Source organism: Leptonotus elevatus, chromosome 1 (assembly GCF_054856555.1).
Source record: "Leptonotus elevatus isolate MCC_2025b chromosome 1, RoL_Lele_1.0, whole genome shotgun sequence".
NCBI lineage: Eukaryota > Metazoa > Chordata > Actinopteri > Syngnathiformes > Syngnathidae > Leptonotus > Leptonotus elevatus.
Window position 1 is genome coordinate 53,816,053 of NC_141239.1, and position 16,750 is coordinate 53,832,802.

The 16,750-nt window shown below is 39.2% G+C and overlaps 1 protein-coding gene across 1 annotated transcript in view; it reads right to left on the reverse strand.

The window, feature by feature from the left end:
• Positions 1 to 15,992, reverse strand: part of septin12 (septin 12) — a 72,659-nt gene extending 56,667 nt beyond the window's left edge. The window contains exon 1 of the mRNA XM_086070036.1: positions 15,758 to 15,992. Coding sequence (XP_085926162.1) covers positions 15,758 to 15,812 — 55 coding nt within the window. The 5' untranslated portion in view covers positions 15,813 to 15,992. The remainder of the gene's footprint in view (positions 1 to 15,757) is intronic.
• Positions 15,993 to 16,750: the final 758 nt, after the last annotated feature.

The following is a 16,750-nucleotide window of genomic DNA, read 5'->3' on the forward strand; positions in this document are numbered from 1 at the left end:
TCTCCCAATAACACCGATGGAAGCTTTATGGTAAGAATATCAAATACAAATAATAAGAATAAGAATAATCATAGCCAAAGCTCAAGATCTTACCAACAGTGCTAAAATAGTCAATAAAAACATTTTCTTATACGTTTCCTTTTGATTGCAAACATGTATTCTGCTTTTAAAAAAATCTTCTTCTAAAAAACAGTTTGCATTATGTGGCCTTTTTGCAATGCTTACTACTCCAAAAAAATGGATCAGCATCAAAGGTAGATAAGATAAGAATGTGAGAAGAGAAGAAGAAGAATATACAGTGCAGTTGAATAAGTGCACTTCCATCTAAAGCAGTAGGGCCCCGCAGTTTCCATTAGCACTATGCATTATTGTATATACTGTATTTTTTTTTTATCAACATACACAGCGAACTTATTTTCCATCTTGTCTGCCTTTTTAAGAATGTCTAAAAGTGTCTAAAAAGCCTTTGTCAATCGTTTTATTGGTTACAGTCTTATTATAAAATTGGTTACCTCACTTTGACACTTGTGCACTTGTATGCAATATTTCTTGATGGCAACAGCTAGACTTTGGGATGGATCATTTCTTTCCAAACAAATTGCAGGTTGACCATTACCCAAGAATGGTCCGTCTTGAACCTTAGAATTTACCTACAGTATATTGTAGTATTAAGGCTGCAAACAATCGAGTAGTTAGATAAAATAATTATTATTTTTAAAAAAGCCTGGTCAAAGAACAATTATAAAATGATTTTCATTTTTAGATAATGACTGAATCAATCAATGAATCAATCCATCCATCTTTCCATCCATCCATATTGATGATCAATCAATCATCATTATCGTCGACATCATCATCATCATTTTTTCCAAAATTTAAATTTATTTTCTATAAACGTTAGTAACCTTCTGGACTATGAGACAAAGTGACATCAGAACTACGATAGCTCAGAAACTAACAAGCCTAACCCAGAGCATATTGAGGCATTCCTCAGTAGCTTAAATATACCTCAGTTAACTACTGAATATATATATATATATATGTTAGATGCGCCACTTACTATAAACGAGTTGTACAGTGCTCTAGATAGTATGCCTAATGGCAAAGCACCTGGCCCGGATGGTTATCCGGCTATATTTTTTAAGCACTTCTGGTTAATGCTTGCTCCACTATTCTTAAGAGTAGTAACAGAAATTAAAACTAATGGTTACATACGCCCACACATGAATACAGCAGCAATTAAACTTTTATTAAAGCCAGAAAAAGACCCCACCCTTCCAAGTTGCCGTCCGATTTCACTAATTAAAACTGATATTAAAATTATCACTAAGGCTTTCACATCTAGACTAGAAACAGTAATCCCGACAATCATTCATAGCGACCAAAAAGGCTTTATTAAAGATCGTCACTCTACTAATAATATTAGGAGGCTCTTTAACCTTATTAGCATGTCACAGCGGCATGACAAAAAGGCAGTTATTATATCATTGGATGCAGAAAAAGCTTTCGACAAAGTTAACTGGTCCTTCCTCTTTGCTGTTTTAAATAAATTTCGCTTTGGGAAGTCATTTATTCACTGGGTGTCAGTATTATATGATTCTCCTAAAGCTACAGTTACTACTAATGGGATTATATCTCAGAGTTTTACTCTACAGAGAGGCACAAGACAGTGATGCCCACTGTCCCCTTTATTATTTGCAATATTTATTGTACCGCTTGCATTAGCCATACGCCAGGAAAGAAGGATTCAAGAAATTCACTCTGGGGTAACAGAACATAAAATTAATCTATATGCCGATGAGATTTTACTTTATTTAGAAAAGCCTGCTATTTTGTTAGGGGAAGTATTTAACTTAATAACTAAATTCTCACAGTTATCAGATTATTCTATTAACTGGACAAAATCAACACTTCTACCTATTACAGACAATTCATGGAACCCTGCAAGACATTTCCTATAGGTAATTTAAAATACTTAGGCATAAATATCTCACCTAAATTAACTGATTTAATTCATTTAAACTTTACTCCACTTCTGGATAGCATTTATAGTGACTTGGAGCGCTGGAATAATCTTCCTATTTCTCTAATAGGACAAATAGCCACTATTAAAATTAAAGTTTTACCCAAAATAAACTATTTTTTCTCAATGATTCCATTTAAACCTACGGCTAACTGGTTCCAGTTGTTGGACTCAGCCATTACAAAATTTTACTGGAATAAAAAAAAAGCAAAGATTAGTCTATCTACTTTTCAGAAAAATAAATCCAAAAGAGGTCTAGAGGCACCAAATTGTATGCACTACTATATAGCTAATCAGCTACAATATATCATTTTATGGGCACAACCCAACAGAGATACTAACTGTTGGCTGGAACTAGAACAGAAGGATTGTAATAACCTCAGACTTCTAGATTTACTCTTTATTACAACATCGATTAAGCGACATAATTGTTTTAAAAACCCAATGATTTCCGCCACCCTGACTGCCTGGTGAAAGGCACTAGAAATTACAAAAGCCCAAGTGGAGCCCTGTGGGCTTTCTCCCCTATGGCATAACCCCGACTTTCAACTTAACAACCAATTGGTTGGTCGCTCCTCTTAACTCACTGCACTAGTTTTGCACAATACACTTTTATAGAAATATAGGGGGGGTGGGGTAGGGTGGAAACACCGTCTTCACCCTACAACTCCCCTCCAATTTTAATGCACCACACAACTGTGTGTGTGTGTGTGGGGGGGGGGGGTGCCATCGGTTGGGGCAGACCGCAGTATAGAGCAGTGCTGCGGTCCCCTGTCCATGTCCCCGCCGCTGGGGGGCTGCCGGTTGGTGGGGGCAGAGTCGGGGGTGGGGTGGGGGGTTGTCTGGGGGTTTGGGGGCAGCTGGGGCTGGGTTGGGGTGGATGGTGGTGGTGGATGGGGGGCGGGGGGCGTGGAGGGAGCAGGGGCTGTGGACCGGTGGGGTGCCTGGCGGGCCTGCAGTGCCCCGTCCTGCTGCGTTGGGTTGGGGGCGCGGGCCGTGTTGGGGTGGGGGGCGCTCCTGCTCCTGGGTTTGCTCTCCGGCCGCTGGCCCCGGCGGAGCCCGGGGGTCGTCCTTGGGCGCTGCCGCGGCCTGGGGGGCCCTGAGGTGTTGCGCTTGCTCTGTCCTGGCAGGGGTCGACGGCTCCCCTCTTTGGTGAATATTTAAATGCATGCCAGATCCACCACACCAGCATCTATCGAAACTCAGACACAATCTGCTTCTTCCTCAGGTCATTGAATCGGTGGAGGCTGGTGTCTGTGGATCTCACTCTGCTTCGTCTGTCCTTCCTTCCTTTCCTCAGTTTCTCCTTTGGTCTCTTGAGGTCTCCCTGATTTGTTGGAATTTAGATGTTTCTGGGGTTGGTGAAGGACTCTGGTTGGTGGCCCGGTGGGTGGTGTCTGGTCTGTGCTGGATTTCACTTTCCTTTCTTTTCTTTGGTCCTTCCTCGGGTCTCCTGACGGCGGTGTTCGGTTTAGGTGAACGGTATGGGATTTTTTAATAGGTTTTTGGTGAACTAATGAATACACACACACTCACACGCACGCGCACACGCACTCACACACGCACATACACATTCTCACCCACATACAAAATAAAATAAAATAAAAATAATAAAAATAAAGAGCAATGATGATGACATGTCAAATCGGTAAAATTACCGAATGAACAATACTGAGCTCTTAGAAAAATAAAAAATAAAAAATAAAATAAATAAAAAAGAACTACAATAGCTATTTTTCCGGCTAAAACAGTATATTTGAGTAAGTCCGAATGTGTCAGGCTGTCAGCATCTAATTGTACAAAGTCATTTTTTCTGATTAAACTGTCTTTGAAAAAAAGTCCAACGGCTCTTACCAGCCTTTATAAAAACTGAATGCAGTTATGTGGAAGTGCCAAATTTCAATATTTTGTTCAGAATAGAATATAGATGACAGGTCAAAAGTTTAAACTGAGAAAAATTAATCATTTTAAGGGAAAAATATGTTGATTGTAAATTTCATGGTGTCAACAAATCTCAAAAAAGTTGTGACAGGTAGCAATAAGAGGCTGGAAAAGTTAAGTGCACTTATAAAAAAAACAGCTGGAAGACCAGTTACCACTAATGAGGTCCATTGGCAACTTGATTGGAGTTTAAAAAGAGCTTCTCGGAGTGGCAGTGTCTCTCAGAAGCGAAGATGAGTAGAGAATCACCAATTCCTCCAATGTTGCGCAGAAAGATAGTGGAGAAATATCAGAAAGGTGTTTACCAGCGAAAAATTGCAAAAAGGTTGAAAGTAATCATCTACAGTGCATAACATCATCCAAAGATTAAGATAATCTGAAAATCTCTGTGTGTAAGGGTCAAGGCCGAAAAATCATTACTGAAATCATCATTCGAAGTTCTTTGTGGAAATCTGGGGCGCTATATCATACTGGATAAAGAGGACAAGGACAACCCAAGTTGTTATCAGCACTCAGTTTATAAGCCTGCATCTGTGATCGTATAGGGTTGCATGAGTGCGTGTGGCATGGGCAGCTTACACATCTTTAAAGGCATTGTCAATGCAGAAAGGTATATGCAGATTCGAGAACAACATATGCTCCCATCCAGGCATCATCACTTTCAGAGAAGATCTTGCATTTCTCAACACGATAATGCCTGACCACATGCAGCACCAATTACAACATCATGGCTGCGTAGGAAAAGGATCCAGATATTGAAATGGCCAGCCTGCAGTCAACTTCTTTCACTTATAAAGCACATTTGGCGCATCATTAAGGGGAAGGTGCAACAAAGAAAGCCCAAGACAGTTGAACAGTTAGACAGACGCGTGTTAGACAAGAATGGGACAGCATTCCTATTTCTAAATTTGAGAAACTTGTCTCCTCGATCTCCAGACGTTTGCAGACTGTTGTAAGAAGAAGAGGGGATGCCTCACAGTGGTGAAAATGACATTGTCACTTTTTTTAGATTTGTTGACACCATGGAAATTAAAATCAACATCTTTTTCTCTTAAAATTATACATTTTCTCAGTTTAAACTTTTGACCAGTTCTACATGTTCTATTCTGAATCAAATTTGACACTTCCGCATAATTGCATTCGGTTTTTATTCACAATTTGTATAGTGTCCCGACTTTTTGGGAATTGGGTTTGTATAATGTCAAGTAGAGTTGTTTCTTTTCTAAACTTTTCTTAAGGATGTGGGAAGTTGGACATATCCCACAAAGTGTTCAAAGCAAATTCAAACAACAAAGATGGCTGATTCCAATAAATTGATTGTTGTTTTGGTTAACACAGTCAAATCTAAATAACATTGGGTTACGTAAAGTTACTTTATTCAAATAACTATATAAATGTTATAATAAATAAATAGATGAATATGTTTATAATCGTTATATTTTGCCATTCACGGTCTTTGTCTCTTCGAGATTTGCCATTGTCAAGTGACGTCGGCTTTAAACTGGTTGGTGAAGTTGGGGTCCTTTTTTTAATTTCAAACTTCGCAACTGTATTTCCGAGTTCAAAAGGGCGTTCCCATGTGTACTTCCTGGTACAAAGTCGGAAAAGTCCACACCTCCCTCAAATGCAGCATTAAACTGGGGTCCAACTATCTAACTTGAAGATGAGTCAAGTCAGCCGCCATCATGTGCCGCCAGGAATAATTTTGAAAAAGCGTAGCAAGATACTGATGCCCCTGCATGTGGTAAGATTTTATTTAGAAGTTGGCTTTCTCACCACGTTGGTGGCGTGTTACAGCCATGCACAGCATGAACGGTTATTGCTGTGGCTGGCTTGACTTGGTGCACACCAATTCAACAGGTACCCGAGGCAGGAAAAAAAATTCTCAAGCAGTTTTATTAAATTGAGGTACTCAAATTACTCAAGGACTCATTTTAATCATTTGCAGCACAGTCTTGTACTCCTTCCCTAAAAACAAAGGGGTTTTTGACCATGCATGAATGTCAAAAAAGGAAAGTCAAAACATTAGACAATAGTACCTTTTATACTGCCTATCTCAGGCCTGGGTTCAAGAAGGAAAGGCGTAACAGAATGTTCAGCGATAAGGCATTAGTGGGGTAGGTAGCAGCAGGGCCATATCTTTGTATAAAATAGCTCTAGCAGAATAGTAGAACATCTCTGTCACGGAACGCCGGAACACTATTAAAACTTACACACTGGGTGGCATTGTTATGAAAACAAGCAGCATGAATGGTGGAGTCATTACTTCAATAACATTGCACAATACGCTCGTAGGTGTAGTATATATACTGTATATCTGCTTAAATTAGACGTTGCAGTACTCTAAATACGCTTGCATTTGACAGCAATAATACGCTATTGGGCCAGTGTCATCAGATTTGGGGGTGCAAAATACTTTCTCACCTCCTCTGTAATTACGCCACAAATATGTCTTATTTACTACATTTGAAACACCTACTGGTAATTCATGAAAAATGAGTTGTAACATAGTTTAACGTACTTCAAGTAGTTCTAGTTAAACGCACTCCAGTAAAAATGTATTATGAACAGACAAAAACTTTAACATTTTTATAGAATGGTAAAACAAAGTCTATATTTGATATGTTTTGTCAGACTTTGCTTGTTGCATCTTAACCAATAGGCTGGAATACTTCAATGCAGAGGCTATTAGAATTTTCAAGAAGACTGTTGCCCTGTCAGGCTATTTTTTCTTATAAACCCTAGAATGTTAAGCAAATTCATTCAAGTTAAATTAATGACAGATTCTTGTTACATTTTTATTGGTCTTGAAGTTAAACATAAAAGTTGAGGAAGAGATAAATATCCTTTAATCATGACATCAAGAAGCGCTCGAGACTTATTAATGTTGAGGGTTCAACAAAGTGTCAGTACAGAGAAAAGCTGGGATAAAATACATATGATGTATAACCAGCTATGACCAGTGAGATGGATTACTTTGAGAACCAGTAAATTACTGGAAGGACGGGAGGCCCAGTTTGTCCTGTGGACACACAATAAGACGAGGCCCAGTCTGGGCATGTCCATGACCATCCTCCCCTTTTTTCCTGCACATTCCATACAGGTAACACTGACACATAAGATAACATGTGCATTGACACTTGAACACACACCAGTGCGCTCCAACACCCATGTATGTACAACTACCCATACACACTTTGCGGGCACATACAGTATCCGTACTAACACTCATATGCATTACAACAACTTCCATTCAGTGAAAGCATATTTGGAAAACACATTCCAAGCATCCTTTTGCAATGTTTTAGCACTGAAAATAACACAAGGTCAGGCAACTCATAAACAAGCATGCTCACATTCATACTCAAACATCTAACTGATTGATGCTTATGAGTATTTTGGATGTCTGGCAATTATTGACCTCAAAGTACCTGTTGCCCGAAAAATAAGACAGATGCAACAGTCTATTAAATGGCATGTTTCACAAATATTGTCTCTGCTCATGTTTAAAAACAAACATTAATAACAGAATTATGTGGTGGTGTAAATACTTCCTATTTTCTCAGTGGCGCAATTTTGCTAGAAATTGAAATTAAAATTTGCAAACTTTTGCTCCTGATGCTGTGTCATCAGTAGTGGTCAAAATGTAAAGCGTTTTGAAGGCCCTGTAAGGTGGAAAACTGCTACATAAATGAAGTACCATTTACGACCGGAAGAATAGGACAGAAAATGAAGGGCAACCATTCAATCTACTGTTGTATGTTCATTCCTCTTAGCATAGGGCTGTTTACTGCTTTAAATTCACATTCCAAAGGTAAACATATATGCAATTTAAATTGTGAAGTAAAAACACTAACAGTTTCTTGGAAAAACTTCGGTCATCTGAATATTGTTTTTCTTAACAGTACAATGCTAAATTAACCAACAGTAATGGTTTTGTCTCCACTCTCTCATTGGCTAAATCTAAAATGCTCCGGGTGTCTTAAGGACCCAGCTACTTGAGATGTCTGAATAAAAGACATCACACATCTGATGTCTTGCCAACTTCTGATCCATTATGGAAGAATGGCCTGGCAACAAGCCACATCAACCTGAGTGTGTGTGGTGTTACAGACTCGCTAGAGACAGATGTGGAATAAATAGCCAATTAGGTGGAAACACTGACAGGGTCGCAGTATGAGGTTAGGCACAATAAATAATTGTTATGTGCATTACTGTACACAATTACCTGCAGCTATTACATCTTTCTCTCTATAATTTTACCGACCACTGACAGTCTGGGTTCTTGGTTGATGTGCTCCACTATGTTAATGCAGGCTGGAATGTTTTTGTGAGTACCGCTTGTCATGAACAAAGACAACCAGCGCTATATGTGCATGGTTTTGCGTGTGTGTCTGGTGGTGGTTGGGGTGGGCGGGAGTGGTGACTGGGTCAGTAAGTCATGGGACCCTCTCTGATCTCCAGCAGTACAAGGATGTGACAGGGACTGTGAGGCAGCTTATACCCCCCATCCCCCACTCTCCTCTGCCTCTTCTAATCTCCCGGGTCACCCAAAGGCCTAAATGCTCTGTTGTCTCACTGGCCTATCAAGTGCCTTCACTATGTTTGCAGGTTCACAAGTGACTCTTATCGCTATGGTATTGTTTTTTCTAGTTACTATTGCAAAAGGCTAAAAAAAAATATGGCCGCATTTTACTTAACATCATCTATCTATCTATTGGAGAAAAAAAGTCACCCAAGGGTTGAGGAACAAACTCACGACCTTCAGTTTGGGATACTGCCACACTACCACCTGAGCTATGCCCCTCTTCTTTTTGCTTATCTCCAAGAGACCAAAAACATCATTTTCTTGGAGTTGGAAAGATGGATATTAAAAAAACAGCAGGAGCTTCGTAGTTCAGGGAGTAGATTGGCTGAAGGTCGTGAGTCCGTTCGTCAACCCTTGAGTGACTTTTATTTATTATTATTTTTTTCAATTCTTTATTTTCTTCCAAGTTCTTTCTTTCAAGTTAAAATTATCTTCCAAGTGTAAGTATTACTCTAAAACTGAGTTAATTTGGTCCCACTCTAAATACAGTTACATTTACTCTCCAGAATTTACTGCGTATTTAAAAGATAAAGTGAAGTCAAGCTGTGACTACTACCACAGTGGTGCAGCCTTCCCTTGCCCAGATCTGCCAACGTGAGAGCATCTGCAAAATTATCAACATGAGGTTTATAAAATGTTGGGATCATAAAAAGGACATGATGAAAATGGCATCATCCTTAGTGGATTCAGAAGTTACACTAATCACCACTAGTGAGATGTGCGTGCTGCTCATCAAACAGGCTACTTTGAACGAGCATGTAGATTTGTATTCTGTATTTTATAAATGCAATAAAAATAATTTAATCAGAATATGCGCTGAGCCGGTCCATCAATGCAAAAGTGAGTCAGCCAGCTGCTGTTAATTTGACATAATTGCGCATTGCGCCACACACGTGGGCCAGTCATTTAAACGGACTTCACGACCAACATAGATTAAATAAAAGCAAGTGATTCAAAATGTAACCATTGCAATGACTGCAGTTACAAAATGGTCATGCAATACCAAAATGATCAGACTTTAAATTATAAAATTATCCATGGCTGCTTTAGTTTTCACCAGCCAGCCACCTTTGGACAGTATCGACTATTCATCTGATTGAATCATGTGAAGGTGGGGAGCTACCTTTCAGTCAACATTCCACAGCCTACCTACTAGCCCAGCATCAATAGTTGTCCCATGTTACCATATCTACTTTAAACCAGTTAAATGGGATTGCCACAATGCAAAGCATGCTGCTACAGGAATCACAGTTAATTTCTTACACACCATTAACATTTCAAGAGGATCTTTACATGAGATGGAATTTCTGACTTGTTTGCAAGGATTATTAATGGCTGTTGATGAAAACTTAATTGATGCTATTTACAACATAGAGTATTATTAGAGCTTCACTGACAGCATAAATGGTATGCTTTCAATTGCACCCTTTGGTTGTTTGTGTTTTGTCACCAATCTACAAAAGCTAATACTGTTTGTGATCGTGAAGGGTTAGCATGGTTATCTTGGGATTTTGAAGACCAATACACCATACACTAAGTTACTTTTACTGCATCTGAACTTAATCCTTCTGGTTAATGGACATAATATTCAACAAAGTAAATAAAATAAATAAATAAATCATGTTTCTAAAAAAACAACGACTGGCAAATTTATTTGTTATGGAATCATGGAATAAATTGAATTTACAAGATGGGACCCTATGGTGTGTTCTAAGTGGTGCGCATTGCATACATTGCTTTCCTTTGATTTCTTGGCCACTTGACTTTTTAAGACTGACAAAGGTCTGTGGTGTCCAAAAGTCTTTCACACAATTGTGAAAAAGCAGCTACTGTGGCAGTATATGGCTCAGGGCTACACTAATTTGTTTAGAAGCACAGATCAACACCTGTCTTAACAGAGGAATGTGGAAAGAGAGTTCAGAATGAAAGGAGAGAGGGCAGCTTTTGTTGCACTGGCCCTGCGGGGCTTCACAGCAAGATGGATCACCCTCATGAGGAATGGAGTGTGTTCCTTCTGACATCTGCCCTTATGATGAAAATGTCCACAGATATGAAAGGTATTTTTTTGGGGTGCACTTTTCCTACAAGTTGTTTACCTTCAATATTTTGACAAAATTGACCAAGAGAAGCTAGCAACATATGCACTCTGATAGAAAGCAAAACTTGGAGAAAACAGTGATTGTTTGTAACTCAATGATGAAAAAGGTAGTTTAATCACAACCAAAATGATAGCACTGTAACAGCATATGTTCTCACTCCTCTTTCTCCACCAGAGTGCTAAATGCTATCTTGGTCAACTGTTCAACAGCGCTAAACCAGTCAATGTTATCCAACCATTATCCAACTTTTTTTCCGTTCTGTTATCAAGCTATTGGAAGCTGGCTGTGTCGTTTACCTCGCGCTGGTCACATATTTTAACAAAATATACTGGTAGGAAACTCAGCTTGCGTTGTCTGACGGCCGACTGGCGACCGCAATGTATAGAAGGAATACATTTTCCATGGTTCTAAAATGTAAAAACAGGAAGCAGTTCCAGTTCTGGTCAAGGCCTGCTATCCGAGCTGCTACCAATTAGATATGGATGCGAATGAGAACGCAAATGTGAATTTGTAAGTAAACAGGGAGGAATTTAACAGTTAAATTCCCTTTTAATGGGTTTATCGTATAAATCGCTGTGAAAACTGCCTAATTCACAACCACATGGCAAAAAAATGAGGCCCTGTGTAATATTGGGACAAAATGAGGTTGGCGAAATCTGTCGGGACACGGGACCCAAGGCTCAAAAAGGGGACTGTCCTGGCCAATACGGGACATTTGGTCACCCTAAATATGTCAGCGTGTACCTACATCAACCTTTTTTGAGCCATGGCACACTTTTTTCATTGACAAAATCTCGAGACATACCAGGCATCCATAGAAAAAAAAACGGACTAAACTAAAACGGCTATAGTGTTTCATTTTTTTTACGCTTTTATCTATTGTATATCATTGTGCAACAAGTTTACATGACTTAGAAAAGTGAAAATAATATCTTAAATTCAAAAGTGCAAATATTCCTAAAGGTGCATTATGCACATTGTAATCAAACTATATAAAATATATTGCCATTCCTAAGAAATATGCATTGCTTAATTCTATCATGGCCAACATTGCTATAATTGTTACTCCATTTCCTCCTCAAAATCATCAGCTTCCACTTGATCTCACTGAAAAACATACTTTTGTACACTTTCAATGAAGAGAGTATGGTGATATAGCTTCAGTTTATAATTCTACACATTTAAAGACATGTTTAGTGATTGATTTACGTCAGAAAAATGTCCAACTCCATGTTTGCATGTTGCATCATTCACATACAAATATTATACAACTGCCCACCGTCTCTCAGTTGGTGCTCCCGACAGACCTCGACTCAACCCCTTCCATCAGTGTAATTTGCCGAGACTGCATATTTCTTTCAACACTTTTCACGTGTTTAGCACTCATGAAATCAGAGAAATTCAATTGTTGGCGCTATTAATTAGACTAGGCGTACTGGCGTAGTAGGCAAGTGTATCGCTAAGACTTACCGGTGTCGGTATCTTTTCTTTTTCGCTGTTATGGTGCTTGTGGAGTCGCGATGTTAATGCTTCTTGGTGGAACAGAATTGTCAACAAATCGCTCCTCATGGCGGCCGTTTTTCGGCAAATCTCTACTGTTATTTTGATTAATGTCACTCTAGTCAAAATTGTCAAACCCGCAATTGAAGGCGAAGAACATGGAAGAAAGACACGTCCGTCACGTTGTGACACACTTCCCGCAGCACCTCCAATATAAAAGTCACTACAAAATTCAGCTGTCAAGACACTTTTATGGACTATATGCACAAAGCACTTGATGCATGAACTATGAATGCACCCAACTTTCCGGTGCGGGGCGACTTCAGCGGAGCACACTGTTGATGCGATGTAAAACTCTAAGCCTAAATCTTTAACCCACTGAAAAAGAACAGGAGTCGCTCCTTGCTTTAACACTATGTCTATCAGAATTTTAAAACTACTAATTAGATCCGTAATTTTAACGGCTTGAGCTCTGATAATGATGTCATTGCTTAAAATTATTATTACACGTATTTACAAGCCGTTTGAGTAGCTACTAAGGCTATTTTGTTTATAAAAATGTTTTTTTATGTATATGTAAAATATGTATTATAGCTCCTCTCCCGGGATACTGGAGTCCACACAGTACCCCCTTCCCCCTATCAGTCAGACGGTAAGGTTGAGGTGTTGGATCTTTCAGACGGAACCTGCCAGTTAACTTTTCATAACTTGTTAATTTTCCTGTTTTATTTTTTTTGTTTTTTTGTTTTTATTTTAATGATACGTTATTGGATAAGAATAATTTATTAGTACATTTACATTATATAATTTAACAGGGAGTAGGACTAGATAAATTATTGTGCTTCCTATTCTTTTGAACATGCAAATTATGACATTGATGAATTATTTTCTTTCTTCAAATTTTTATTTTTATTTTAATTTCAACTTGTATTTTGTAATGTGTTAATATGTTCAATAAACTAACCAGCCAAACAACAACAGCCTTTCTGGTCTGTAGCCTCCTCTTGGCCGACGGGAAAAAAACAATGTTATAACCTATCTATGTGTACTGTCGTCTCTCCTCTTCTTTGATACCTTGACAAATGTACGCAACCACACTCGTTACAAAAATGACAAAAAAAATACTCCAAAACGGTGAACTGGTCGAGGTTCTCTGAAGGAAAACAAATAGCGATGGCCACTAGTGGAAAAGGTGGTGCAATATGAGATTTTCCAAGAAATGCGTCACAGCGCTTTGTGCATAGAGTCCATTGTGACGAGGTTCGACAACAACAACAGTGCCTCTAACTGTGTGCAAATGAAATTTTTCAGAGCCAGTCACCGCACAACGTCTTGTAAGCTTACTTCGAGCCTTGAAACTAATAAATGATTTGTAAGGCAACGCAATTCACATACAATAACGATAACGGTGTTTCAAAAATGGGGAGAATAATTAGTTAGATTAGTCTGTTTCTGAAAAAAGAACGGAATTAGTTTAACCGCCGTTATTCCCAACACTGGTTGTTGCCAATTAGGTAGAATTGGACAATTTCCCACGACACACCAGACAGTATCTCACGGCACACTAGTGTGCCGCAGCACAGTAGTTGAGAAACACTGACCTAGACTGTATGCAGCCAGCGTCCTAACGCTTTTGGTAAAGTTTTAAATCCAACCGTGTTCTGTCGTACAAACTAGCTAGCGTTAAGATAACCTGAGAGTGTTCATCTCTCTGGTCCAACGTCCAAGTTTGCAGATTCCCTTCATGCTAGGATGGTGTCAGTGGCCAATGGCAAAGTACCGACAAAGGTGATGATACACTGCCGAGATGGGCTTTATTGACTGATTGCTTGACAGTGTAATATAATGCTATGATTCATTCTCACTTGGATCAGTTTTTTTTTTACGGTCAATTCACATCTCAGTTCGAGTTAACACCAATTTGTAAACAGCCCTCCTTGAGCCTAACCTAGCTGAATTCGGGTAAGAGGCGGGATACCTCCTGGCTTGCCGCCAGCCAATCAATCGCAGAGCATACAGTATATAGACACCCATTCATTCACACCTCACAATTTGAGAGTCTGCAATTAACCTTGCATACATGTTTTTGGAATGTGAGAAGAAAGACAGCGAGGAAGAGAGTTTTCAACTGTACTGCAGTTAACAGATACACAAACAGTTTTCTCTTCTTCTCCTACTTCTCTTTCCTCTTTTTTCTGGTAGGCTGGACACCCTGTGGCACAAAGGTGCCTCATAGGTCAGTTTTGGAACTTGGAAATTTGGTTGGGGGATGACACTCATGATTGTCAGTGGAGATAGTGTTATGTGGGTCTTCTGCTGCATTTGTAAGCAAGCACACATATTTTTTATCCTCCTCATGTATGGGGTCTCATATTCAAATAAGCTCAAATGTTAAAAATCTTGTGTAGTACCGCGATTTATGTTTGTGTTGTTTATAATAAGTTGGATAAATAACTACAAAGTAATGAAAATCTGCTTCACTTTATCAGTGGCTGTCTTAAAATATAAAGTGCGTGCACTGATAACAGATAAGAGAAGATGAAGAGAAATGTGGAGAAATGAGTGTCAGGCAAGCCTATGTGAGCAAGTATTTCACTGAGAGCATGAACATCAGGAGCAAGCAGTAGGCATGGAACAGACTCAAACAGACTGTGCAGTCACAAAGCCGTATTTCCTGCTGCTAAAGAGCTGCTGTTGTCTCCTAATGGTATGCATTTGTTCTCTCTCATGCAGAGGGATCCTTTTGGTGATGTTTTTGTTTGTTGATCGCTTACCTGTTCTAAGTGTTTCACATGTGGCTCAAATAGTAAGTCGATAAGAGACACACTACTTCAAAGACTCAGTCAATTGTATTGTCTTGGAAATGTTTTGGGAAAGGCTGTGATGATTGTAGGACACTTTTGTTTAAGAATGTCTTTAGGTTATACTGTATGTCACAGTCTTCAAGCTGAAGGCCCGGGGGGCATATCTCGCCCATGTTTCTTGCTAAAATGCGTACCACAATTGTAAGTTGTCTTCACTTTTTACTAATGTTAAGTGTTTTTTTCCCAACTCTCTTTTTAAAATACATTGAAGAAACTATTTTCCTTGACTTCAAGATTTTAAAACTAGTTATCCATCAAATTGCTGAGCATAAGGACAACATGATGAGGCAATGTCCTACAAAAAAGAGCCTGACGCCCCAGTTAGACCATCTATCACATTTTGGAATTGACCTGTTGAATCCCCGAGTGTAGTGTTTAGTTCCGGGCCTAACAAAAAATTAATAGGCTAAAAATATACATACAATTAAAAACATTTGTTCATTATTACATATTATTTATTACTATTGTTTCATCGAATTCATCACATGTAAAAAGATAAGAAAAACAAAGGAACCATTCTTCAAAGTATATACTGTACTATGCTCCTTGGATATTATTGTGTTTTAACGTCAATATAGCAGGCCATGTTACTGTATTCTCTCCTGTGCAGCCCCAGTCCCCAGACAAGAGGCTTCTTCGCTCTGAATGAGTAAACAGCCCAAGGGTGCAATTACACATTTGCTTTTACTACAGCAACAAAGCGAGCGGCAGTAAAGCAATTCAATATTACAACTTCACATACCTTCAAAATCTGATAAAATCCCTTCGAGGTGGTCATTCACGGAGAGTGCCGACATCCTGTCTGAAGTCCGTGATGCCGCTCCAAGTCTAATGAATAAAGTTGCTTTCTGTCCTCCAAAAATGACTTCCCGATACGGTGAATTTTCAAATCGAAGGGGGACTATTCACACCCAAACGGCTAATTTAATTAGCAGAAGTAATCTGCGCTTTTGCTGCTGTCCCGTCCGCGTTGTGGCCACTCACTGGTGTCGGAGTGGGCTACACCAGCACTCAGTCACATTCACAGTGGCCCCCGTGCCCCGCCCACCTTTAAGCCAACCCTCCAGCCCCCGACCCCTGGCTGCTGGACCCGAGGGGAACGTGAAGATAGGGGGGATGGACGGATGGTGGGCGGGGACGCACACAACACCTGGAAAAATCCCTCAGTCAAATTTCCCTTTCTATCCCACCCAAATTTTTCCCCTTTGGCTACAAGTGGGACTAGATGCTGCAGTAAAAGCCAGTAACTCAGTACAATTGATTTGCAAACTTTTACAAATAGATTCTGTGCATGAGTTAATTGTGGAAAGCAACACATTTTAAGAACTCTTTTTATTTATACAGTATGTTTATTGTTTATAGCCACGTGTACATAGATTTTACTTGAAATGATGGAATGCTTGAATTTAACCCAATTTTCTTAGATTAATTATGTTGCCCTATGTTTTTTAGTCTTGCTGTGTGGAATGCAACTAGGACTATGGCCTATTGCATCTGATTTAGGCCACTTTTTTTCACAAAAATAAAGATTCTTGTTTATTTGCGTTTTTGGAAACTTATGCACTCAGATGACAATTCCAATTTACCAGTGGCAACTCAAGCCTTACGGAGCCCCAAGCAGAATTTGAGTTAGGGCCCCACTAAAGCGTCACCTTTCCTTGACAATTACCAATATAAAAAAAATAAGATAACTGGTGTCCACTTTGAGACCTGTTATTAATAGTTTTTACTCATG